Genomic DNA, 26,783 nt, shown 5'->3' with positions numbered 1-26,783 from the left:
ATCCAGCAAACATGTTTACTCCTTTAGATTTCACGTCCATTTCTCGACCAGAGATCTCTGAATCTCTGGTTGGGATGTTCAAAGGCACAGTCCAGCGATTCTCGGATCGAATCGCCATCGAAGACTGGTCAGGTACTCCACCGACGAAACAACAATATTCATACGCTGAGCTTGACAACGCCTCGGATCATCTTGCGAAAACACTTCAAGCCAATGGAATTCACCGAGGATGTCTGGTTCCGATTCTCACCACACGATCGATGCCAATGGTCATTGCCGTCTTAGGCGTACTGAAGGCGGGAGCATGTTATGTACCCATCGACCTGTCAGCGTGGGGGGGCCGACCGTATTGAAGTCACTTTGAAGACTGTCGGTGCTGCCAAAGTTCTTTGCACTGAGGCGTCAAGTGCCATTCCCCCTGAATATGAAGTTATTCAGTTTCTTGCAACAGATGCTGTGTGGACTCCGGCGCACGATCCGAGCTCCCTTGATTCACCAACACCCGATGATTTGGCGTACATCATCTTCACATCGGGCTCAACCGGAAGGCCGAAAGGTGTAAAAGTTGCACACCGTTCGATGGTGGCATACGCCCATGAGAATGGCGCTGGCTCGCCACTAAAATTCGTCGTGACAGCCGAGTCACGTATGTTGGTCATGTTTTCAATCGCATTTGACGGTCAGTGTCACCAAAAAGCCATTTTCTTGAAGAAAAAAAAATAGTTACTAACGCGGACCACAGGTTGCGCCGGAGTCTTTTTCTCATGCTTGGGCAATGGGTCCTGCCTCGTCCTGGCGAACCCTGATACTTTCCCCGACGCTGCTAAAGAGTGTACCGATCTCCCCCTAACCCCCCAGCATCTTGTCCTCACTCGATCCTTCAGACAACTATGGACGGGTAGAAAGAATTATTTTAGGTGGCGAGAAGGCCCCTGACACTCTCATTGAAGCTTGGTCCGCCCCAGGACGCAAAATATTCAACGCATATGGACCTACCGAAGCTACCTGCGTCACACTAATGGCAGAGCTTGTCGTTGGTCAGCCGCAGACTCTCGGATTCGCTCTCCGTGGAGCATTCGTGATCCTACGGGATGAAAATGGCGACGAGGCTGATGCTGGAGAGATTTGTATTGGCGGTACAGGAGTTGCCCTTGGGTACTTCCAAGACGAGGCTCGAACAGAACAATCATTTATTACATACCGTGGAGAAAGACTGTATTGCACGGGAGACTACGGTCGTATGTCTTTTGCAGGTGTTGTGTTCGCCGGTCGCAAAGACAGTCTTGTCAAGAACCGGGGATTTCTCATCAATCTTGAGACAGAGGTTGAGCCACTGCTGCTGGACATTCCGGCCGTTGAAATCGGCATCGCTGTATCAGTTGAAACTCGCCTCTATGCATTTGTCTGCCCAGCCTCCACCGCAATAGGCCTGCGTGACGATTTGCTGAAAGCAGGTAAATCTCCCTTCCTGGTACCTGATAGGATCGTCGGCATGGACAACCTGCCCCTGACCAGCAATGGTAAAATCGACCGCAAGGAACTCATAGCGCTCTTGGATACATCAAATTCTCCGACTGTCAAACCAGATCCACATGAAGAGCTTGGACCAGAAGAAGCTGTGTCAAAAGCGTTTTCGGTTGCTTTGAAACTCCCAGAGTCACAAATCACTCCAGTGTCTTCTTTCAGGCAGCTAGGAGGTAGCTCCTTAGCAGCTGTTTCTGTGGTTACAACAATAAAGCGCTATTCATTTGCTACCAGCCTATCTCAAATTTTCCAAATGGATACTGTTGCCGCGATAAGCCAAAGTTTGACTAGAATTGGACAGGGCCAGCCGCAACCAAAGTTGGATATCGCTCGACAGGAGCTATGGAAGTCGGTCAATGATACGCTTCAAACAGAAACAGACGGGATAGTTGATGTTGCACCAATGACAGACTTGCAAATGCGAATGATCCACGGGACTTTACAAGATCGCTCGGCCAACTACTTAAGACTGGGAATATCCTTTGCCCATGGATCACTATCAAAACTCAAACGCTCCTGGCTGTGCGCTCTTGCGGCGCATAGTTCACTTCGTACAACATTCCTGCTTCTAGGTGAGCGGGGCGCACAACTTATCCATCAACAGGTTGATCCAAGTTGGGAGGAACTGCCAGTTCAAGAATTACCCACTGAGGAAGAATGGCGCAATTTACAATATCTGTCTACCGAGGAAACTTTATCGACTCCGTCCTACCCGCATATTAAACCATTCATCGGATTTCGAGTCTATTCTGCACCTCATGGGGCCACTTTAGTCACCTTAACCATACACCACAGCCTGATAGATGGGTGGTCGGCAGTGAACTTGATCGAGTCCTTCTCTCAGGCAGCCGATGGCTGTTTACCATCTCTCCCGCGACCAGAGTTTCATCAATTCATCAAGACCATTGACCAATCTCATTTTCTAGTCAAGGAGAAGGCACAAGCCTTCTGGAAAGAGAATCTAGGCAATCTAGATCCTATTCCTCGTCTGACATTACCTGTCCCGTCCACTCCCAACTCGCCGGCAAAGAGAAAAGAGGTCTGTGTCTCACTGGGCACCACATCCGCGAAGCTGGAAAGCCAATCTTTGCGTGCCAGAGTAACTCCTGCCGTGTTTCTATATGCGGCGTGGTCAATCGTGCTCTCGACATACTCTGCGTCGGATGAAGTGGTCGTAGGAGCAACTTTGGCAGGTCGTTCCTGGCCAATATCTGAGATTGAATCTGCTGTGGGCCCATTCGTCAACACACTCCCCCTCCGTGTACAAATTGACGAGAGAGAGTCTTCTGAGCGATTCCTTCAAACAGTCTTTACAACATTGTGCCAGATTTCCGACTATCAAGGATCAACAAACTCTCTAATCCAGACTGCGACAGGGAAAAAGCGACTGAATTCTATGAGACAATTTTCGCCCTTCAGTATGACTTTCCTCCTCTGAGCAGCTGGAAGTCTGATACAATTGCGAAGCCTTCTTCGTTTTGGACTACCGACTCCTCGGGAGCAAAGCTAAATGTACTTGTCGAAGACTCTGCTGAAGGTCTGGTTGCCCGACTGGTATACCACACTGACAGTTTCACCACCTCTGCGGTGGAGGGTATGGGCCGACATCTCCAGAATGTCCTTGAGGCATTCATCACGCAAGACCTTTCGGAGCCCGTCTCACGCATCCGTGATCAGCTACTTAAGCCTACTGAGATAGATGCACTTGTTCGCAGTTTCCCCAGGTTCAACGACCAGTATGTCGGCGCTGTCAATCTGAAGGAAGCATTCGAGTCAATGGTAGATCGTGTGCCTGACTTCCCAGCATTGGAGTCACCGAACGGCGAGGTCTTGACTTATCGGGAGCTTGATCGAAGAAGCAATGCGGTAGCCCTTGAAATAATGCGGTTAGATAGCAAGAGCCCATTTGTGGCTGTTCAAGCAGACGGCTCTGTCGAATGGATTGTGGCTATTTTTGCTACTATCAAGACCGGATACGCTTATTGTCCAATAGATGTCAAGTATGGCCGGGATCGTCAAAAAGTCATGTTGGATCTGGCAGAATCCGACATAATAATCTATTCAACAGCTGATTCCATTCCATCGGATTCTCTCCATCCAGGCTTACGATTCTTGACAGTGGACACTATAGTCGGTTCAATTGACGAAATCAAACCTGTGCGCTTCCAAACGACGATTTCTGGTGAAAGTATTGCCGCCTTAATTTTCACCTCGGGCAGTACTGGAGTTCCCAAAGGTAAAATACCAAGTGGAAAATTTTGAGACCGGCTACCAAGATGCTAATTTACAGGGCAGGTGTTCAAATTCCCCACGTTAATCTCTTGTCATCTCTCGGTCATGAAGCCGGCCGGAACCATTCGCATCCTGGTCAGCGAAATGCGCAGCTGTTATCATATGGTATGATATCACATACGAGCAAATTTGGAGCGAAACTAATTCTGGTGTCATTAGGTTTCGACGGTTGTCTTCATGAGATATTGGCAGCACTGCTTTACGGTGCTACATTGGTACTCAAGGATGAAAACTCTCCAATGTCTCATCTCCGCCATGTTGATGCTGCCGATATTACACCGTCTATGCTTGCAACTCTTGACCCTAAACTTCATCCCAAACTCAAAATCGTAAGTTCGGAGCAAATTATCTCTTACCCGATGCGAAATAACTAACTTTTGTAGCTTTCTGTGGTAGGTGAGGTGTTTCCTCAAGATTTGGTTGATCAATGGGGCATTGACGACCGCATTCTCTTGAATGTCTATGGTCCAGTGGAGACAACCATTGCTGTCACTTGGGGGTATCAGAAGTCCGGACAACCAGTCACGAACGGACCACCTGCACCACGCACTGCCATATACATTGTCGATAAGGCCAGTCGCCCCGTTCCGGTCGGATGTACAGGAGAGATCTTCATTTCTGGAATCCAGGTAACGCCGGGCTACCACAAATTGCCCGATCGCACTCGGCAGTCTTTTGTCCCAGACCCCTTCCTCCCAGGACAAACTGTGTATCGCACGGGGGATATAGGACGATGGACCCCAGATATGAGCCTGCAGGTGATCGGTCGCATGGACTACCAAGTCAAAGTACGCGGTTTACGTGTTGACCTACAAGAGGTAGAACACATGATCACGAAAGCCTTCAATGGGATTCAGTCCATTGCAGTGGTTTTTAGCCGCGAGCTGGCCATGATGACAGCATTCGTGACTCCTGGAGATATTGACGTGCAAAAGCTGCAGCATAAAATCCGCAGCAGTCTGCCATACCATTGTCAGCCGACCCGAGTGGTTGCCTTGGAAAACTTCCCTTTGAATGTCAATGGGAAGATTGACAGACTAGCATTGCTCGCCATACCCATCGAGTCGACAGCAGTCACAGTGCTTCCTGAAACAGAAATGGAATGTCTAGTCGCACGGATTTGGGAGGAGAAGCTCCCGCAGCATCAAGTCGGAGCTCTAGACAATTTTTTTGATCTCGGTGGTCATTCCCTGCTGCAGATAGGGGTCGCACAGCGACTAACCGAAGAGCTGGCTCATCGCGTTCCTTTGCGCATGGTCATTGAAAACATCGTCCTGCGTGACCTAGCAGCTGCTCTAGAGACCAAAGTTAGCCAAGCTATTTCCGATGAATTTTCTCCTTTCTGTCAAACGCGAGAGGCCCCTCTATTTATCACATCCGGACTGGAGGAGGAGGTGTATAACGCGTGGGAGCAAAACAAGAGATCTACTGCATGGAACGTGGCACTTGCGATGCGATTCACTGGGCCGCTAGATCGCGATCACCTCTGGGACAGTTTCTCTCAAGTCATCAATTACTACCCGGTCTTGCTATCCGAGTTCGCTCCCGTTGACGGTATCCTCCGCCGATCTATTCGAGCAGATTTCGGTGGACCACTTCAGCTTCCAGCTAAGGTATCCATTGACAAGACTATATCTGATGAAATTAATCTTGGATTCGACTTGAACAATGGTCAACCTATCCGTGTTCGCTGGATTGAGGAATCGCCCGTTTCAATCGTGGTGGTTATTACAATGTCGCATGCGGTGTCGGACGGGACGACAAGAAGCCTTTTACTTGATGCCATCAGTGCGGCATACAATGGGACTGAGGAGTACAGAGGTCTTCCAGTTGACCAGGGCTACATGGATTGGGCGAGTTGGTCTTCACAGCAGAAGCCTGATCTCGAGGCTGTTCATTTCTGGCAGAAAACCCTGGCTGGATATACCCAGTCTCGCCTCGCTCCTTTCATAAACAAACCGCAGACCTATGACGGACACTGCCGGATGTTGACAATCCCACAGGAAGGGCGCCAAGCCGTCACTCGACTGGAAGCTGAAGCGGCTGCAACAAAGCACCATGTTGTACTAGCCATAGTTTCACTTCTATTGCAGTCATGGGGTGAAAGTGACTCTTTCGTCATTGGCGCCCCATATGCAAATCGCGACATGGCCGGGACCGACAAGGTCATCGGTATGATGGTCGATCGGATTCCAATCAGGGTCGAACTGCTCAAAGATGATACCCAAACGTTGCGATCTTTGGTTTCGCAGATGAAAGGGGCAAGCCAGCAATCCATTGCACATTGGATACCGTTCACACAGATAATGAAAGCTGTCGCTGGAAAAGCCAGTATCACACATGAAAATTCACACTTATTTGATGTTATGGTGACCTTCCATACTGCATTTGAGACAACTCAACGAATGCAAAACTTCGGGAACGCAGAAATGACACTGTTGAGAACTCATCCGGATGGTGCTAAAGTATGTTATTCTTTCAACCTTATCTCCAGTTCCCATCCAAATTACTAACATTTCGATAGTATCCCCTCTTGTTCGAGTTTACAGAATGGGAAGATCGATTAGAGCTTGATCTGGAATACGATACAGGGGTTCTTAGTGAACAACAGGTCGACAAGATTCAGTCCTTGCTCATGTATATATTATCCACCTTGGCTACGCAGCCTGACACATCTGTTGGTCAAATCAGTGAGGGACTGAAGATTGTGGGGATGTAACTTGAGATAGGCAATTTTTTTTTGGAAAACTGTGACCATCCGAAATTATTAGGAACAAAATATTTTTTTTTTTTCAAAATGGGGGTAGGGGGGGGGGGGATGTTTGCCCTAGGGGGTGGTTTATGTATTCTAAAAAGAGTCCAATCTTTCCACTTTACATAGATTAAGTAGAGACAATTTGCAAGATCTCTTCTTTCCAAGTCCTCCAATTCTTACAGCAAAGAGGGAACTAATTATCTATCTTCAAGTTCGCTTCAGCATCGGTAACGCATATCGGTATGGAAAACCCCCCCATAAACAGAACAAAAATACAATCGTTGACCCCGAAGCGACTTGAACGCTTAACTTTCAGGACTGGAATCTGACACTCTACCAATTGAGTTACGGGGCCGATTCTTATGTAAGGGGTGATCAACACGGATATCTGTGTCAAAAATTGGATATAATCTCATTGGCCGCCCGCCCTGGGCTTTTTTGCATTGAAACCGAAGTCTGGTTCAAGTTGTGGGGTCATGCTCTCTCCTTATTACTGTTTACTAGCTACTTTGGGGTTACCTTTTGGAATATTTACCTGCTGAGTCGGGTCTTCTAGTAGATTTTTTCTTGTTTTGTTCAAGGCTGATATATTCATTTGCTTTCCACTGGAATCTTAACTCCGATTGGCTGCTCAGATCAAAGGACTGAAAGGGCCTTTTTTTCTATTTAGACCGTACGGCCCCCCGTTTGTACTTTCGTACTTTCGTAATAAGTGGCGAGAATGAGAAGTGGGGGCCAAACGGCCGGTGGTCTTTCAATCTTTAATGATCTTCTCTTCATCTACCGCGCGAACTCCACATTTGCTCACTCCTATGGCCGCAGCCAGAGCATCCCAAGGACTCAATGATCCCCGCTACCAAGCGGACAGTCAACTCCTGTCTGCGATGTCGCGCGCGAAAGATTCGCTGCGATCGCGAAAGACCTGAGTGTCAGAACTGCGCTCGTCATGGACATTCCTGCCGATATGCCCCTACGACTCCCACTGAGACCGTTCCGAAGGGTAGTGATGGGCCTTACCAGGAGCTTGCACGGCGACTGAGTCATCTTGAGCTGGTCGTCGCGCGACTCGCAGGCAATACTGCACCTGAGAGCTCTCCTCCGGAGGACTCCGCTGTTTCCAGTGCGGGCGAAGTCCACAATGTGGACAGTGAGCCACGTCTCTTGTCAGGCTCGTACTGGAAGCAGTTGGCTGCACAGGTGTGTAATTTCTTGTTTTCAGCAGAGGCGCTTAGCTACCTCAGTATTGAAATCAATTGACAGAATTGGATTCAAACAGCATCCCGATTTCAACGCCCTTATAGACGCAGACCAAGATTCACAACCAACATCGAAACGAATACAACCCAGCCGGCCTTTGAACTTATTTGTCGCCCCAGACCCCGAATTTCACCCACATGCGTATATGCCACCGCTACCTGATGCCCAGCGATTATACAATATCTTTCTCGACCGGGTGGACCCAGTTGTGCGGCTGATTCACAAGCCGACATTCTGGGGGGAAATGAAAGAATACTATCTCCAAGTGGGACATGATAATGGAGCTGAGAAACGATCGACGGCGGCTTTCGAGGCACTTCTCTTTGCTGTGTTGTTCAGCGCCCTGACCAGTCTATCCGAGCAGGAGCACTGGGACTCATCGCCTCCCGGCCAGGATTCTGCACCTTCATTAGTCAGGCAGGGATGTTTGAAAGCCCTTCGGCTCGCCATTGAGCAGAGTTTGGTCCGATCAGAGTTTCTTGAAAAGCCGAGCCTTCACTCAATCTCAGCGTGCTGTCTGTTTTTGGTAAGTGAATTGATCTCTGTTCATGCACACATTCTTGCTGTTTACTGATGCGTGATCATGTTTCAGTTTGTTACGTGTGAAGAAACAGATGTCCCATACCATTATTGCTTGACGGGTCTCCTACTACGCGTTGCACGATCATTTTCTCTCCACGTGGACCCAGAAGCACTGGCAGATCGGAGGCGAGCACAAAAACCAGCACAAGCTCCGATCAGCGCTATTGTTGCCGAACTTCGCCGGCGAGTTTGGCACGTCATTGTTCAGTAAGCACTGCTCCCGTAAAAGACAAGCCAAGACTCGTTCTAATAACTCCGAAGCCTTGACTTCATGTCTAGCGAAGCACGTGGGGTAGACCCTGAACCTATTGGCATCCAAACTTGGCCCACGACCCTTGCGACTGCGTTACCGAGCAATGTGAATGATGAGGATATCATGCAGGATAAGAATACAGCCCGTTTTACGGACATGACAATGTCTCTCGTCCGCTACCAACTTTCCCTCGGCCTGAGACAGATAGTGACAACCCCTGTCCCTCCAACTGGGTCTGATGCGCTCCGGAAATGCCTTGACGAAACAATAGAAATAGTTAACAGACAATACTTGCAATTCTGTGATGCTAGCGATCCTATCCAGAGAGTGACGCTAGAGCTTGGCCGCCTTGGAGAGTATAAACTCCGGCTCTTGGTGTATCATCGATTCCTGAAAGAGCGCAATGGAACTACTACTGGTAACAGCCAGTGGACCCCGGCTCGAAAGAAGTATGTCATCAAACCCCCTTCCATTCCTAGCCAGTCTCAGTTCATATCTGTCTTTGATCCTAATTTGAAATAGGGCTATGGAATATGCGAAAGACCTCATTTCCTCCTATCAAAATGTTTTAGCCGACCCTAATATCAGACGATTCCACTGGCACATTCGGCGTCATTCCCAACTTCATGGAATGCTCCACATAATAAACGAGCTGTCAACGATAGAAACATTCGATTTATCAAGTGATATTAGCGTTATCTGCAAACAGGCATGGGAAACAATTGCCGACGTGGAGATGGAATATGGCACCCCCGGGGAAGAAAACAACGACGAGGAACGACTGTGGACTTTTCTACACAATCTGCGAGAGAAAGTGCGGCTCCGATTATACACCCAGGGATTCATCAGCCAAGGCTTTAGTACAGGTTCAACATGGGAAACCGAGTATGATTCCCCCATGGGCGGTATTGATGGTACGAACCTGATAGAGTCCCTGTTCGGCGGTCAGCTTGCTTCGTTTGGATTCAGTGGCAATACTGGACTGGATATCTAGGAAAGGTACCTGGCATATAGCCTTGCACAAAACCACAGTTAATGGGTCCGAATTACTGAACATGAAATGATTGACGACTTAGAAAATAATTAAAATTCAACACTGAAACAAAATTTTAAGAAATTTGAATGTCTTCGCTTGTAAAATCGAACTAGAACAAATACTCAATGCCACCCGTAGTTAGATATCCCTAATAAGACATCAAGTATACAAATCATAAAAAGCGTGCTATGACAGCTGTTCAAATGAAACAACGGATTCCGGGACACGAGTCCATGTATCTGGCCGAAGCTTGGTGTCCAAGGCCCCACCTAGCTGGTAATTCTCCAACACCGTGATGACAAACAACTTTATCATTATAGATGCGAAATTCTTTCCAAGGCATTTTCGTGGTCCAAGTCCATACCCATGCAGACTGTACCGTGCATCCAATCGAGAGACGGAATCCCAGCGGCGCGGTCGGAAAGATTTCCCATCTGGAGCCCAAATCGGAGAGTCTTGATTCAGACGGCGTACATCAATGATCACAGGTGTGGCGGCTGGGATGAGGTATCCTCCGATATATTTATTCTTTGCGGTCATCTCAGGAAGGGAAAACCCTATAGCAAAAATTAGTCTCATATCCTGGCATACTGTTTCGGAGGTACAAACAAGCAGGAGGGTTGTTGCGAAGAAGTTCCAGGTAGACGTGATGAAGCTGTGTATTTTCATCTTTCAGATAGCGATCCAGCGTATCGATGTCTTTTTCCTTAGATAAAATCTCATTTCGGAGATCAGTTTGTTCATCGGGGTGACCCGCCAGATTTATCAGGCAGTACGCGAAAATGGTAGAAGTGATGTCGATGTTCGTGAAGATAATTTCATCAAGAGATTGCAGGAACTGCCTAAAGGTCAGTATGGTCTAACTGAAATAAATACTTCAACAACTTACACTAGTCATATCAATGTTGCCATTCTCAACGGCCCGGTACATTCCTTCCAAAGGAATTGAAATTCCCCTCTATGAATATATTAGGATTATCCACAACTCAACGCGATAGAGTCTTCATACCTCTCTTGCAAGAGCCACTGCATCTAGGTTCAGTTCTTCCCATAATTTGTTGAACTTCCTCAAGGTCGCATTGGCTTTTGTTGGTAGCCAGGGATACCACCAGTTCTTGGCTGCTGGACTCAAGAATGTGACAAATGTCACTTCCTCGTGCAGCGTATTTAGGTCCCAAAGTCGCCCAAATAGCTGGGAAAAATTAATCTGTCAGTCGTTGATGTTGAATTTCTGAAGTACGGTTTTAGACTGACCTCTTCTGAAAAGACTTCGCCGTACAGCGCCATGGCAATTAGCCGAAAAGGCAGCTGGCGGCAAGCAACTATTGCGTCAAGTTCAAAAGGCCCAGACACACCAGTGTTTACCTCCCGGGGAAGTGTCTCAGCCCAGGTCTTGATGGCACTTTTGGTTGTTGCAACAACTGAATTTGCTGATGTAAAGGAGAAATGAGGGTCTAGATGTGATCGCGTGTTCTTCCATTCTGCGCCATTCTGGACTCCAACACAGGAACCAAGCGTTCTGGCAAAGAAAGACCCCATATTACAGTCATGAAGCTTTTTGTGATCTGTCGATCCATGATTTTGTTAGATTTTGTTTTGAGTAAGATAATCATACTTCGTTCACTTGCCTGCAGCATCTTGCATATAGAAATCTTTAATATGAGAGGGGTGAGAGATAATCAGCTCCCTCTGACGTCCATTTCTCACAAGAAATGGTCTATCTCCGAATTCTTTAGCCCCTTGGTCTGATATCTCCTTTCTGTGCCAAAAAAGAGTTCATTAGCATCAGAATAGTCACCAAAATAATCGAGGTAGCTTCTCATGGTCAAACTCCCAACTGGAACTAACCCATTTGTAAACCGCCGGAATCTCGTGTCCCCCGGGAGGGATGGAATAGGGTCCCCAATCTTGTCCTTAAAATATCCACTTTGACTTTCGTTGCTTTTACTCTTCCTCAGGACCAGATAGAGCACCAATACAAAAAGGAAAGCCAGTCCCTGAACAGCGTAGTACATGTTGGTTGTTTTGACTCAATGTTTTAGCATATACACATGTTTAGTCATAGGAAAAAGGCATGTTTTAAAGCGACGTCAATATCGAGTTATCTATTGCTCACTTGCGACGCCGAAAGCTGTCGCTCTGTTCGGTGCTTATTTTTTTTTTGGCTTGCTCACTGTAGCATACTCTCGCAAAATTTACGAACTTTCGGCTCTAAGCCCCATTCTTAGGCCGCTAACTATAGTGGCCGCGTTAGACCGATAGTGGGGAGTAAGCAAGCCCTTCGCTAGTTAGCGATGTCACCGAGTATAGTACTTAAGTACTGCCAAGCAGCTATCTGCCTGTGTTTCTCATTTTGGTTTAATTAATATCCATTTTAAGGTAACACTTTCCATTATAAGCGAAGAGGGGAAAGATGAATGGCTAGTCGCTCTATATTCAATGGGTCGCTGGCGTTTCAATGCGGATTTTGTATAGATACGAAGACATGCAAAAGCATCAAAGAGGGTACCTGTCTCACCACTATCACCGAAGTAGAGATTAATAACGAAAGCATAGGATTGGGTCCTCTCTACTTCAAGTTTGTGATACCAAGGCTCGGCGAATATATGTCAAGCAACCTTAGAAGTCGTGCGGACGGGCGGGGGCGACCTGTTTCAAGCAGCCAGCCAGAAAACCGCGGCGAATGGTCGCCTAAAGGATCAACTGATGCAACGCTAAATGGCCCCTGAAGAGTCCTGGTTTACCTTTACGAGAAATGCCCTTATTTTTTTCGGTACCCACATACGCGTGGCAATAATGTCGGCTATGAAACCCCGGCCCCAATCGGGGCAGTCAAGACACCCACTCGAGAAAGACCCACATAATTTTCTCCTTTCTCCTGTGACTCGTGGATATTCGCCGTAGCTACTCCGTACGCCGTACGGAGTACATATCGTGCAATTCCGGCCGAACGCAACCCATTAGTCTGTACTCCGTACTTCATCTGAAAAGTCTTGGCTGAAGGCACATTGGGGGTTCTATGTGTAAACTATTCAGGAGGTCTCAGGAGGGTAATACGCCTATTTAAGTTGAGAAAGGGCAAATGAATGATCAATTTGACTGCAGGATCCATGATCCATGATTAGGTACTATCTACTTGTCAGTAGTAACGTGTTTCATTGGTGAGTGGGCCGCCCGGGCGAGTGGGCCACCCCAAAACACATAGTAAATTTGATATATTACAACTATATAACTCAACCACTATTTCTATTCAACAGGCTATGTCAAGATTTAGTATCCTAAATAATAATATTAGCTAGTGTTGAGAATATCCAATGGAATAATATTTTTTTTCACAGAGATATATATGTTAATCTCATAGACACATAAAATACCTTGTATTCTTTGAGATATTGTAAAAATATTATCTAAATCAGAAAAGCTTCCATTTTATTATTCTCTATAGTAAGTTAAACCTATATGCTAACTTATAATGAAAATTAATATTTATTTATTGAGATATTCAAACTTGTAATTAATCATATTTCTATGTATTCTTGATCCAGCCCAGTCGCCCGGGCGGCCTCACCCATGAAACACGTTAGTTGTCACTGCATTTCATCAGAGTAGCCAGATATTCACGTATTGAGCAGTCTAGACGTAAATAAAAAAGGCTATTATGGGACCCAAGCTCAAATCATTTGCAAAGATTGTCCACGTTTTAAGCTTTGATGCACTCCAACACCGTATCTAGACCTGCATTGCGCCACACACGAACTACTTTTAGTCCAGTGCTATCGACCAATGCACGGTATTGAGTTTCGGTTCTTTCTTTTGCGTTAAGGCAGGCCAGCATCTGCAGATCTAACCGACTAACAACTGACTGGCCCCAATTGGCAAGTAAAGGCTGTGGCGCAACTTCGAATGAACTCTGCGACGTGTCCCGATATGTTGGAGCCAACATATGTTCGAGGATCAAAAGTTTGTTGCCCAAGCTCATTTTAGCAGCGCAATTGGACAGGATCTGACGTGCCTCTTCATCTGGCCAGTCGTGGATGACATGACGCAAGAAATAGATGTCTCCTGCCTCTTGCTGAGGGGTGAAGAAGTCATGACCAACAAATTTGACGCGATCTGACTGTTCAAATTCGGGATACGAATTTTTGAGGTACTGATGTGTAATATCAGCTGGATCAGCAGAGTTCAAGTAACCTTTAACTTTAATTTAATGTAGCACCCACCTCGTAAAACTTTGGCTCACTCTCAGGGCGATCCTGAACTCTCAAATGAAGATTGGGATTCTCTTTCATGATTGGAAGAGTTCCAGCCCCAACGCCACCCCCCACATCAATGATCGTTTTGGTGCCTTCTGAATGCCATGGATAAACTGTTCAAACATTAGTATTCGGAAACCCCGATATTGTCCAGTGGATATAATTACGGGTCAAATATTGCTCCAAGTTGAGCCCTTTACCGGCCATAGCAGTATTAGCCCTTTGACCGATATCGGGCCTGACACTTTTCACCCATTCAAAAACCGTCAAATCAGTGTCGTAAGCCAGATTAAATGGCGCTTTATTAGCTTCAGTGGCGTCTTTGTAGTCAGGATGTACAAGCGCCTCCCAAGCCTTGGAAGATGAGGTTCTGCATTCATCGGCACTAGTAACCACATCCGTTATTATTTAAATTTCAGAATCTGGCAAGGCATCTTACCAGTGTCCAACTAAAGCCCGTTTCCCCTCCGATTGGAAGGTGACAGAAAGGAAGTTGTTGGCAAATCTGTTATTTGCGGTCTCTCGGAAGATTTGTTTATTACAGAGGTTCCTCAAGTAGCGCGCTAGCTTTTCTTCATTAAGGCCGGTCTTTTGGGCTAGCTCCTGAATGGAGAGCTCCTCCTTGCCAAGGTGGTTCGCAATATCTGCTTGACAGGCAATAAACAGCGCTGTTTCATCATGATACTGCAGAGCGGGATGAGCCAAGTATTTATGTATTTGCTGAGATAGAAGTACTGACCCCATAAATTGTATCGTTGAGATACGTGTTTGGGTCACAGAGAGATCGCAGCATATTCGTCGCGGATGATATAGTCTTCAAAGCAACCTCAAGGTCGGCTTGGAGGCGACTATGGACGGGGTGAGATTCGCATGAGTCCAGGGATAATTCCGGGTCATTGTGGTCAAGAATCGACTTCTCGACGATGTTTAGAGATTCATTTATCAAACATCTCAAGCTTTCCAAAGTATGAACAGAGTTTGAAGAAGGCACCATTGCAATGACCAAAACGTAGTTGCAAAGCTACTAGAAGTTTTATGAAAACAATGTTGTTTTGAAGGACAGAGAGCCCAGGTGGTCTTATAATATATGCGTAGACATGAAAGTAGTACAAAGGCAAATCGGATACACGATTGCGGAAATTTCCCGGAATAGTATTCGCAAGTTTTCCATCGGCGAGTATATGGCATAATCCCCAAAATGTCGATTTAACTAGCGATTAGACTGGTTCTATTGCACGAACTTGGGATGTAGGAATCAAAAGCAGTAGAGTTAAACGACTTGATAAGATAGCACAGAAAGAGCGCAATTCTGTAACGTGATGCCTATGGTTACAGAGGAAATGGAAGCATCATGGCCAAGGAGGCCTTCATTTCTGCTGACTTCCAAATCGGCCTCTATGGTCAATATAGCTTTTTTCGCCCCTATAAGTGCAGAATACAGCCCTCCAGTGGCTACCAAAGCCTTTGACTCTGAAACCTGCTCGAGGCCTTATTTGAAAACCGGGAGACCTGGGAATTCCAGAGGACGGACTAAGAGTGTTCGTGTTTCCTCGGCCGCTTTCTCGGCCGCGCTCTCAGCCGCCTTCTCAGCACTAGGGCCGTATACGAGACTAAATTTTCCTTAAGTTAGACTGTATGCACTGCCGAAAGTATTAACCGAAATTATTCACGCCAACCAGAACCAGTTATCACTAAGCCAAGAATTACGTTAGAAGTGGGAGAAAGCCGAATTGTGCCTTTAACCCGATGACGGCTAGCGCGACGCAGGAGAGTCGTACTTCTCCGGTATTCTACCGTCACGGACTGACTGTACGCCTTAAACCTAGTGCCAGGTCCCGCAAGGCGCCTACGGGACTACCCCTGGTGGATGGGTAGATCGCGCCAAACCCCATCCACCACTTCGCATAGAAACGGCAAAATTACGAGTGGATACCTGCGGATCAACCGAGTGGCGTTAAACAAACATCATCATTTATCACGACAGCTGGTAAGATTTTGGCTAAACACCCAACCATTCACTATGAAGAGTTGGCGACGTATAAGAATTCAGTTCGCTTTTCCTAGCCCAATTCGGTTCAAATCACAGCAGCACGCCTGCAAAAGCGCCGATCTGCCTGATAGATGTAGTAAGATAGGGCATATACGAAATAAATTCGCAGCTGGTAAATAGTTCAATAATACTAAGGCTGATTTGGCTCATATATACGCTATAAAATAAATAGAGAACGGGTGAGTGGCCAACTCAACGCTGCAGTCAGCTCTGTGGTGGATTACGTTATCACGGAGAATGAGGTAAAGATCAATCGTGTGATTTTCTCACTTAAGGCCTGAAGCACTTTTAGAGAAGTTCTGACTCACTGATAAGTCATAGTACCCAACTAAGCTTGTTGGAAGATTGGCACAGAGGCTGGTAGTTGTGACCTTAGACACGAGATTTCCCTTGAGATCAGTCAATTGGAAATTATCGGTTTCATCTAATTCGACTGCTCCGTAGCCTGATTTTTTTTCTCTACAAGTTTAACCATGTGGCCGTGCGCCGTTAAAATTTTGTAATACCATTTCCTGGGCTCTTCATTCGCTAGCTTTGGTTAGAGAGCCCCTCCATGTTTCCGTGACTAGTACGTGTTTAGCACCGAGGGCTTGGAGTTTGGGGGCCAGGCTGCAACCCTGGAACAGCCCTAGGCCAGACTTCGGCCATTGGCGTTTCCATCGATTATTCAAGATAATTTACCACGCGTATTTTTGATGCATGTAAGATTCCTCAGCCCTTTCATAGGTCGAGATTTCAGCAGGAAGCTCGGCGCAGCCGCACACAAGAAATCCAGTACAATGGTGACCTCACGCTAAGCTGAATATGGCGTAGAAGACTATTGTACTTTTACAAAAAATATTATAATTGAAAATAATAAGCAGGCTAGATATCTTCATATGAAGAAGGATGTGTCTACCCTCCACCCTTCGACTTAGTTTTTCTTCCCTGAGCCTTCAACATGACTACGGATTCAAACACTTTTAAGTCAAATCACACTGGACCTGATGAGGATCAAGCAAAGAAGCTTCGAAGAGCTTGCAATGTCTGCCATCGAATGAAACTACGCTGCTCAGGAACAAGTCCCTGTACTCGCTGCAAAAAGGCGGGGTCCGAATGTGTGTACTCCTTTGCGGCCAAGATCGGCAAGCCTAAAGGCAGTCGAAATAAGAAGACATTGGAAAAATTACATCAAATGAATGAAACTATTGAGGGGACTAAATTTCATCATCCGATCATATCTACTCCGGTGACCGATCGCTCCGTTTCTCTCGATTGCGATTTTGATGACGAGGAAGTATCCGAAGACCAGGATAACATTTTGAACCTTGACACTTGGATGTCCGATCACACTTTGGTTTCCTTATCGGATGTGGAGTTTCCTGTCGATATCGAGGCTTTGAAAGAAACCGCAATGTGGGATGTACGTAAACCACCCCGGAATGATGGGTGACTTTGATTTCTAATGATGTAATAGGTACAAGGGTCGTCCGATACAACAACTGACGGGCTTGACCAACATTTCTTCGGTACGCTCTTATTACAACCCTGAAGAATGATTATACTGACTTAAGATCCAAGCCTCCCCACCCAGTTTATCAGGAGTGGTGCAGTCGATTGATCTCTTCCCGAGTGCCATACAGCCACTAGGCGATACTTGTCTTCAATCCCCGTTTCAGATGACAGAGAATGCACAAACGACACAATTAGATGGTACAAGTCAACGGGATACCCAAACTAGCTGCTTCTGTCTTCAGCATCAGTTCGAATCACTTTCCAAACTTAAAGCTCTGGAGCAAAGCTGTGGACCAGTTCAAGCGGACACAGATTTTGCAACAACTTTGAACGCACTGACGGCTACTCAAACCGTTCTTAATTGCGACCGGTGTCAGGAGGACTCGGAGACGAACATGTTAGTGACAATGGTGGTAGATTTGGCGTTTCGCCGCCTTCAGAATTTGACTGCCGCCATGCCAGACGGCTTAGTGGAGCTCCGACTCAGCCTCGGAGGCATACAGATGGTCGAGACTGAACCATTATCAGCAATGCGCAAGACAATTGTCACATTAGCTCGCGACCAGGTTGAGAAAGTTTTTATTGCGATGCGAACCCGTGTCAGTCAACTAAATGCGCGGGCAAAGGAAACGACTCAGAAAGATGTCGATAAAATGAATGCTATGAAGTTGCAATTGACTTTGATGCGCCTCGAGATGATGTTTACGGCCCTTCAGACGATTCTAAAATAGACAGACTCTGCATAAAGATATTGGCTTTGGTTCAAACTTTTCGACGAAATATACTAGATAGTGACTACACTGGTGAAGCAATATGACCCTCATTTTACAATTGGTGCCGGACACAATCAAGCGCTGGCATTATATCTCAAGCATTCAAGTTCATTCCAGTTTCTGACATTACACCTCAATATTAGATAGGCGGGTCTAAGATAAACAGTGATTGGGTTGACCTTAAGAAATACACAAGTCAAATTGCGTCTCAAGGTCTCGCATTTGACCTCAGAAGTTTGTTCAGATGAATACGAGGGCAAACTGGCAGCATGAATTAGAATAGACAAAAGAGGCATATAGGAGTGATCCGTAATCACCTTGGAAGATCTGCACAAGTGTGTTTCACGAGGCATAGCTACAATACTATTTAAGTTTAAGACAAGCAAAGACTGAAAGCAGATTCGATAGAGCCGGCTGATCTCTTCGCCTTGAACAAGCATTTACCTTGTTTGATTTAACTTTCTCGTGATGAATGTCTCGTCTCAGGGCTGTTCTTTACAACTATGCTGCTGACGAGCTGGACCTTGGGCCGCCAGTGCTTACTTAGGCAATACGAATATCACTTCTGGCCTCTTGATTGGAAAGTCTATATATAGAAGGTCCAAGTTTGGTATGAAATTGCGCACATACTAGTAGTATACCTAGGTATTTGAATTTGAAATTCACTTCAGCCTGGCAGGGACCATAGCACTAAAACAGTTGCTGCAGTGAGATACTAACATGCTGCCTGATTATGGACTATGTATAAGAGTTCCGACCGCTAAAACGTTTACTTCTGCCCCCCGAACTTTAAACTGTAGATATGGACCTTCCTTCTGACTGGTAATATGATCGTGCAGCTGGTATTCATGAGCCCTGTGACGGTGTATTCCCTCCCCAGGACCTCCTTCTCCAATTCTGCCCAACGCCCCATCCGCCAGCCGGAAATCATAGGTATAGAACAGAAAGGCCAGCATGAGATGAATTTCCACTGTGGCCAATCCCTTGCCGAGGCAGCTACGGGTGCCAAGCGAGAATGGGTTCATGACTGCAAGGCCACGATCGATGCTCTCTTTCGTCTCCTTTTGCTCATTCCCCTCGAGCCACCGGTTCGGATCAAAATCAAACGGAGTTTCAAAATATGTCGAGCTATGGTGAATGGAATAGATTCCCACACCAACGTCATAACCAGCCGGAATTGTCTGACCATCAATTGTAATGGGATTATTCACGACCTCGCGAAATAGACAACTTCCAACAGCCGGGGACATACGAAATGCTTCATTGACACACGCCTGTAAGAATTGGCAAGACGCAAGCGCGGGACCAGAACGGATTTCGTCGACTGAACTGAACTTGCCGCGCACCTCCGCAGTAACTTTGTCATATACATCCTTATGGTGTGAAAGGTAAAAGAGCACTGCGGAGATGCTGGTAGATGTCGTATCAGATCCAGCTACAATGAGTGTTGTGCTCTCAGCAGCGATCTCATCCAAGGTGAACCCAGCACCGGTGACTGGGTCTTTCGCATCACGTAGGCGATGGAACACATCCGGTACATCTTCCGCTTCATTCACAGAAGTGGGTGACAAACGCATCTGGACAAGTTTCGTAACAAAACGCACGAATCGATTGCGACCGAAAATCGCCTTCCGGAACAAATACTTTTCGATCTTTATCGATCCCCATCGTCCTGCCTGGACCAGGGTTCCCATGCGTACATTGGAGGCATCGATGGCGTCGCAAACGTACCGGAAACGCGGTTCACCCAGAAGGTTGTACTTCGCCCCAAACACAACATCAGCCATGATATCGAATGAGAGATAATTGCACCATTGTCCCATGTTCTTCGGCTCACTCCAATCACCGGGCGATCTTGAATCTTCGACCATGACTTGAAGAAACTTATCGATATGTTGGATGATTCGTGGCTCATATTCACGCAGCGCCTTGTCAGACAGGCCCTGGGCCATTATTCGACGGCGTTTGGCATGCTCCTTTCCACCGCGAATGGTAAAAGTGTTTGGAGCGCGATGCACCATAGGCTCATATACCTTTGACTTGACAATGCCACCAGGACGGCGATATATGAGGTGGAGGGCTTCGACTGTGTTGAAAATGACTGAGTCTGGTTTGTAGCGAATAACATCGCCTAGTTTTCTCCACTTATGGTAAGTCAGAAAACTCAGAGCCAGAGATGAATAATTTTATGCTTTGACTTACCATAACGTTGGTGACAAGCCCATATGTCTAAATGAATGTCTCCTTTCCAGCCATGGTAGGCCGCGTACAAGGTGGTAAATTTCGCCAGAAAGGGCCCAGGGTATTTAGCCAGTGGATGAAAATGAAGTGTGTAAATAATCTGCTTTGTTAGTTATATTTTGATTCTACTTTGAATCTGGATTTTCAAGAAGATGCTTACCCAGCATAAAAATGGGATTCCAAAAACCCCACTGACGAGCGGGAACAGATAGCTCGGATAATACATGTTGACAACACTGCTTCGTAAGATTCGATACTTTTCGCCAACAGGCTCTTTTTATTGTTAATAGCTGGAATGATGATGTTCAGCTCCCCGATATTTCGGCCTGTTACTATCCTTTCGGCTCTTTGGCTTTGCCTGTAAGCAAAGGAGATAGTCGCCGACCTATTAGGTTGCGCTTCACATTCTTGCATTAATCTTATATGCCAATGCGGCTTGATGTTTAAATTACGAGTTCTTGATGGTGAGAAATTTTTTGTACTGATCAATTTATTCACAATTTGAAAATGCAAACATATACGCGCGCCGAGGAGGAGCTTACCGCGATTCTTGTTACAGAGCTACTAGCGTGAGTGCCCACATGGATACAACCAGAGCCCTGAATTTACTTGCAATCTTTGCTGAATACAATCTACTCTAGCTATCAATTTTGCTCCCCAGTACAATGGTATTTACTTCTCTCTCCAAAATATTTGCCTCCGTCTTAACGTTCGCAGGATTTCAACACAAGAGTCCATTTTGCGCGGGGCTCAGCCTGCGGAGCGTGTAATAGAAATTGGCCCAGGGGAGACTCTGTTAAACATGGCTAAGAAGACATTGGATATTTCATGTAGTGTCCAAGACCTTGTTGCCGGTCGTACCCGGCAGCTTCTCAGCTATGCAAAGAACGCAGAGGAGATTCAATACTCGGTGCAGTCTCCATCGGACGCTGATATTCCTACAAACAGTCATGCTTCTTCATCAGCAGAATCAACACAGTTATCTGTTGCGGTCCCAACCGCATTTTTGGCTCCAGCACCCACCACAGGACCCCTTAAGATCGAAGACATACCATTGAATGCATCCGATGCCCTGCGCACAATTGTCTGTACTGGTCTGAAAAAACAGTCGGATCAGATTTCATTCACAGAAACGATTAAACGTTTATGCGGAGGTAAGAACCTCAACTATAATGCAATAGTCCTTGCTAAGCAGATAATTCAGGTCGTTCGCCTTTGGAGAATGAGATAGTGGGCGACTTGACAGTGGAATTTGGGAATCTTCCAGATCAGCCAGAGGATCTGACGTTGTCTCAGCTAGCGGTTACACTCAACGAGAGCCAACAAGTCAGAGTATTGGGTGCATGGAGCAACTCGAGAATCGGAAGATTCGCCACTTCCAAGCTGTCCGCAGGCTCAAGTATCTCGTCGTTGCGACGGTACCTATCTAGCCGCTGGGGGCTGGGCCAAGGGTTACAGGATAGAGTATTGCTCGCGTCTCTATTGAATCAGCCCTCGGCCCGTCATTTGGACGAGACTGCAACACAAGGATTTCTAGACGACATGACAAGAAAGGTTTTAGCCGCCCACAAAATCAACTATGAAGCAAGCTCTACAGGAGCCATAAGCCAGCCTGCTGGTGCTGCTAATATCTCACCTGAAATTCTTCTCGCCCTTCAAAAAGACAGTATTGCACATGACGAACGCTTGTTGGATGTGTATGCACGCCGCTGTAACCGGGATCTCGATGACTCTTCCGAGTCATTAGCAACTATCAAGAAAGAGATGAGCAGAATCCAAAGCCAATTGGACTTGTGGGTAGAGGAGCACGGGCAATTCTATGGCGATAATCTAGGTCCGAAGTTCGACCCACTCAAAGTCCGCACGTTTGACTCCTCCTGGAACTGGGTTCTCCAAGATTTCATGGTGTGGGAATCATCCTGGAAAAACAGCAACGGGTGTGAAATAGCGACCGCGACCGATCGTGATCTCCAATATCTCGGCTTTCAAACAAGAGCCACTTCCCGTTTGCTGCAGACAATTGATTTTATTCGAAATCGATCTGCTCAAGATAAAGTCCAGATGGAGCAACTGGAGAGAATTCGTGAATTCGTGTCTGAGGGAATCAAAAAGCCCCCCTACATTTCACTGTTCATCAGAGTTGATCAAGTCCTTTGAAAACACGGACTATTCAAAGAAAGGCGTTCATCTCAACTTTGAATTACTGCTGGAAGGTGACGATAGCTACTTCAAAGAGGCCGTATTCGAGCAGAATCCTACTCCATCAAATTCGGACACCAGCACCCCTGGGGAACCAAGCGATGGAATCATCAACACTCCGCTGAGCACTATCTCGTCGAGGAATGAGGACTTGACTGACCAGGCTATGAAATTCGGACCTCGGAATCATGCCCTCGAACCAACGATCAAGACAAAAGGACAAAGTGGTTGGTCATGCAATGCAAGTATTACTGCTGATTTCCACTCTTGGGTAAAAAAGTCATCTATCGATGGGACCTCTTTCGAAGGACAAACAGTTCTGGTGACTGGTGCTGGAAAAGGTTCGATTGGACAAGAGTTGATTCGCTTCCTGATTACTGCTGGTGCGCGAGTACTAGTTACCACAAGCTCATATTCCACCGAAGTGACAAACTCCTGGCAAGCACTTTACGCGAAGCACGGAGGTCGCGGGTCCAAACTATCAGTCCTCCCTTTCAACGCCGGAAGTAAAAAGGATACCACATCGGTTGTGGAGTACATTTTCAACGACCTGGGCTTGGACCTTGATATTGTAGTACCGTTTGCTGCAATCAAAGAAACGGGCCGGGGGATTGACAACATCGACTCACGATCCGAGATGGCCCACCGGGCAATGTTGACCAACACAATCAGACTCCTAGGTGCGATTAAAACGCAGAAAGAGAATCGGCGGATTTTTTCAAACCCAACGCAAGTCATTCTACCGCTATCACCAAACCATGGAATATTTGGGAACGACGGCCTTTATGCTGAGAGCAAGCTGGGACTAGAGTCTCTTCTCAACAAGCATCAATCCGAGGACTGGCAAATGTACCTCAGCGTCTGTGGAGTAGTAATTGGCTGGACCCGTGGAACTGGGCTGATGGCTTCGAATGACATCTTCGCTAAAGAGATTGACCAACGCGGAGATATGAGAACATTCTCCACCTCTGAGATGGCGAGCTACATAGCCTGTCTCATGACAGGGCCAGTGCATACTCTTTGCCAGATGGAACCACTACTTGCGGATATATCAGGTAATATGTCCTCGCATCCAGACCTGAAAGGACTTTTGAATCAGATCCGAGCCGAGCAAGACGAATCGAAAAAGGTGGCAGTTATTCGAGCATGGGATCAAGAGTCGGAGTCTGTCGAACAGAAAACAATCAAACCAACTTTTCGACCACGCCCAATGATGGTCATTGATAATTATAAGCTCCCGGATGACGAGAAAGAGGTTCTTCCATTACGGAAAGAGCTCGAAGGCATTGTCGATCTGGATCATGCTGTGGTCATTGTTGGCTTTGGAGAAGTTGGTGAGTGACGGGCTTCATGAACTCCACGCACCCAAATCCCTTTCCAAATCTTGAGAAACTTCACTTACGATATTTCAGGTCCCTTTGGCAGCAGTCGAACACGATGGGAGATTGAGGCGGTTGGAAAACTGTCTATCCAGGGATGTGTAGAGATGGCCTGGCAGATGGGTCTCATTCAGTACCACAACGGAGTATTGAAAGGCGTTACGTACTGTGGATGGGTCGATAAACAGTCCGGGGCTCCCATTGCCGACTTTGATGTGAAAGAAAAATACGAGGAGTATATCATCAACCACACTGGACTGCGCTTCTGGGAGCCACAAGGCGATGAGTCGGCAGGCGCCTCTCAACAATCCGTTCTTCATGAAGTTCACGTCACCGAGGACCTTCCCCCTTTCGAAGTCACGCTCGAGACAGCAGAGGATTTGCAAAGACAGCACGGAAACAAGGTGGATATATTCGGCCGAGATGGCGAGACATTTGCTCGGCTCAGGGCGGGCGCGACACTTTTGATCCCCAAGGGAGCCAAACTAGATGTTGGAGTCGGGGGTCAAATTCCAAAAGGCTGGGATTCCAGTGCCTATGGTATTTCCGACGAAATCATCAGCCAGGTTGACCCAGTAACACTCTGGACAATTGTTTCGACCGTGGAAGCGCTGCTTTCGGCAGGTATTACTGATTTCTATGAGCTGTATCAACACATCCATGTTTCCGAAGTCGGGATCTGCGTAGGAGCCGGTATGGGGGCAGCGGAGTCTATTCAGAAGATGTGGAAGGGGCGTTACACGGACCAGCCCGTTCAGAAAGACATATTGGCTGAGACTTTCATCAACACAACAGGCGCATGGGTGAATATGCTGTTACTGGGTGCATCGGGGCCGATACGAACACCGGTGGGCGCATGCGCGACAGCCCTGGAGTCGGTTGACACAGGATATGATCTTATAACGACAGGAAAAGCGAAATTGTGTCTGGTTGGAGGATTTGACGCGCTACAGATTGAGACTGCGGCGGAGTTTCGAAATATGCAAGCAACAGTCAACGCCACCCAGGAATCGGCTGCTGGACGAGAGCCTCGAGAAATGTCCCGACCCATGACTTCTTCGCGTGCAGGCTTTGTGGAATCAGAAGGCAGCGGGGTGCAAGTCATGACAACAGCGCGGTTGGCCTTGGATATGGGCCTTCCCATTCATGGCATAGTTGCTTTGTCCCATACAGCCAGTGACAAAATTGGACGCTCTGTGCCTGCTCCAGGCGAAGGACTCCTAACTGTGGTTGCTGAAACGCCTTCCAAGTTCCCGTCTCCCATGCTCAAAACCGCGTATCGTCGGCGGAATATTGTGTTGAGGAATTCCCAAATCCAGGAGAAAAGAACAGAAGATTTGGCTTGGCTGGATCAAAATGCTAGTGGATATGACACGGAAAGCGTGGATGCTATGAGATCTGAGATCGAGATGGAGGCAGAGCGAGCCCAAAAAGAGGTTCTTCGTACATATGGAAACCGTGTCTGGGAGAACGACGAGCGAATATCGCCACTTCGTGGAGCGTTAGCGGTCTGGGGGTTGACGGTAGATGATCTCGACTTTGCGTCTCTGCATGGGACCTCGACTGTTAAAAATGATTTGAACGAGACAAATGTCATCCAGCAACAAAATGCGCAATTGGGTCGAGCACCAGGGAATCTTTTACCTTGTGTCTGTCAGAAATGGCTGACTGGGCATGGAAAAGGGGCTGCAGGTAAATCTTGATTCCAAGCCGATGCAAGGAGAACAAACTGACGACATATAGCTGCGTTTGCCCTCAACGGCTGTCTGCAGGTGCTTTCCAGCGGGCAAATCCCGGGAAATCGCAACGCGGACAACATCGACCAGCAACTTGATGCGTCCAACTATTTGGTGTTTCCGAACCGTACCATTGTTGCTACCAAGCCCTTGAAAGCATTTACAGTCACCTCATTCGGATTCGGACAGAAGAATGCCCAAGTTATAGGCGTGCACCCTCGATATTTGTTTGCAGCCATCTCTACGGATGAATACAGAGAGTACCAGGGGAAGGTCAATGCCCGTCGGCGACGCGCATTTCGACATTTCCAGGATGGCTTATACGGCGGCAAGCTAGTGCAGCTTAAAGATAACTCACCATATGCGGATTCCGACACCGCGAAATTCTTGATGGACAGCAAGGGGCGGGCCTCGGAGAAGGAACACCAGCAACATTAACTATTAGATTAAAGTCTTCCTAGTCCGGTTTTGTAATTAGCCTTGCTTGTGTTAAATCATAATTCAAGTTTCTATCTCCGTCTCGGATTTATTTTATAGTTTTTGATTTTGTACTAGTAATAGTAGCATCATCATTTTTGCTATCGAAATACATCAGTTCGTAACAGAGAAGTAGTTGGAGTTCATCTACGCACATTGCAGAATCCCTCCCATGACGCACGACTCGGAGTTCATGACCTCAAAGGGTGAGTATACCTAGCAGTAGCTATAGAATCTGTCTTCTATGGTTTTTCTTTTCCTTTTGTTTTTTAAAAAAAAACTGTCAACCTTGCAAGGAGAGACTCAAGTAGCCCAGATTGCCTTCCCTGTTCACATGGCTTGTTGCCTACTATGTAGATAGATCTAGTAGTTCACATGTATCCACCACTTTCATAACCTGAGCTTCTAACAAGTACTTGTAAATCGATGATCTTCAATTTATCATTCGGTGTCAATGTTCGGACTCGGCGAATTAGTGAATG

General features: G+C 46.8%; 7 protein-coding genes across 7 annotated transcripts; 4 read left to right on the top strand and 3 right to left on the bottom strand.

The window, feature by feature from the left end:
* Window positions 1-11: 11 nt before the first annotated feature.
* On the top strand, window positions 12-6,535 carry nrps5 (nonribosomal peptide synthetase hasD; the record flags this gene model as incomplete). Its single annotated transcript, XM_057104465.1, has 8 exons — window positions 12-287; window positions 331-646; window positions 903-2,844; window positions 2,901-3,760; window positions 3,820-3,921; window positions 3,976-4,145; window positions 4,200-6,281; window positions 6,341-6,535. 8 exons carry the CDS (start codon window positions 12-14, stop codon window positions 6,533-6,535), a joined length of 5,943 nt encoding a protein of 1,980 aa, XP_056959422.1.
* An 879-nt stretch (window positions 6,536-7,414) lies between these two features.
* On the top strand, window positions 7,415-9,657 carry N7533_007814 (Zn(II)2Cys6 transcription factor; the record flags this gene model as incomplete). The annotated part of the gene is made up of 5 exons (XM_057104464.1): window positions 7,415-7,768; window positions 7,848-8,354; window positions 8,421-8,617; window positions 8,672-9,112; window positions 9,186-9,657. 5 exons carry the CDS (start codon window positions 7,415-7,417, stop codon window positions 9,655-9,657), a joined length of 1,971 nt encoding a protein of 656 aa, XP_056959421.1.
* A 228-nt stretch (window positions 9,658-9,885) lies between these two features.
* On the bottom strand, window positions 9,886-11,238 carry N7533_007813 (uncharacterized protein; the record flags this gene model as incomplete). The annotated part of the gene is made up of 5 exons (XM_057104463.1): window positions 9,886-10,256; window positions 10,309-10,537; window positions 10,589-10,657; window positions 10,709-10,891; window positions 10,954-11,238. The coding sequence occupies 5 exons, from the start codon at window positions 11,236-11,238 to the stop codon at window positions 9,886-9,888; spliced, it is 1,137 nt and encodes a 378-aa protein (XP_056959420.1).
* Window positions 11,239-13,399: 2,161 nt separating this feature from the next.
* On the bottom strand, window positions 13,400-14,946 carry N7533_007812 (S-adenosyl-L-methionine-dependent methyltransferase; the record flags this gene model as incomplete). The annotated part of the gene is made up of 5 exons (XM_057104462.1): window positions 13,400-13,890; window positions 13,940-14,065; window positions 14,120-14,337; window positions 14,392-14,636; window positions 14,692-14,946. The coding sequence occupies 5 exons, from the start codon at window positions 14,944-14,946 to the stop codon at window positions 13,400-13,402; spliced, it is 1,335 nt and encodes a 444-aa protein (XP_056959419.1).
* A 1,996-nt stretch (window positions 14,947-16,942) lies between these two features.
* On the top strand, window positions 16,943-18,227 carry N7533_007811 (Zn(II)2Cys6 transcription factor domain-containing protein; the record flags this gene model as incomplete). The annotated part of the gene is made up of 2 exons (XM_057104461.1): window positions 16,943-17,404; window positions 17,661-18,227. 2 exons carry the CDS (start codon window positions 16,943-16,945, stop codon window positions 18,225-18,227), a joined length of 1,029 nt encoding a protein of 342 aa, XP_056959418.1.
* Window positions 18,228-19,000: 773 nt separating this feature from the next.
* N7533_007810 (cytochrome P450) lies at window positions 19,001-20,736 on the bottom strand (the record flags this gene model as incomplete). Its single annotated transcript, XM_057104460.1, has 3 exons — window positions 19,001-20,400; window positions 20,472-20,610; window positions 20,671-20,736. 3 exons carry the CDS (start codon window positions 20,734-20,736, stop codon window positions 19,001-19,003), a joined length of 1,605 nt encoding a protein of 534 aa, XP_056959417.1.
* A 281-nt stretch (window positions 20,737-21,017) lies between these two features.
* N7533_007809 (uncharacterized protein) lies at window positions 21,018-26,262 on the top strand (the record flags this gene model as incomplete). Its single annotated transcript, XM_057104459.1, has 6 exons — window positions 21,018-21,079; window positions 21,228-21,664; window positions 21,706-22,649; window positions 22,687-24,043; window positions 24,122-25,780; window positions 25,832-26,262. 6 exons carry the CDS (start codon window positions 21,018-21,020, stop codon window positions 26,260-26,262), a joined length of 4,890 nt encoding a protein of 1,629 aa, XP_056959416.1.
* Between the last annotated feature and the right edge of the window lie 521 nt (window positions 26,263-26,783).

The sequence above is a fragment of the Penicillium manginii genome, assembly GCF_028828005.1.
Source record: "Penicillium manginii strain IBT 31320 chromosome Unknown utg000005l:1.0-5665137.0:1.0-5668048.0, whole genome shotgun sequence".
NCBI classification, from domain to species: Eukaryota; Fungi; Ascomycota; class Eurotiomycetes; order Eurotiales; family Aspergillaceae; genus Penicillium; species Penicillium manginii.
The sequence above is the reverse complement of the archived record's forward strand: the minus strand, read 5'-3'. Positions and strand labels throughout refer to the sequence as shown.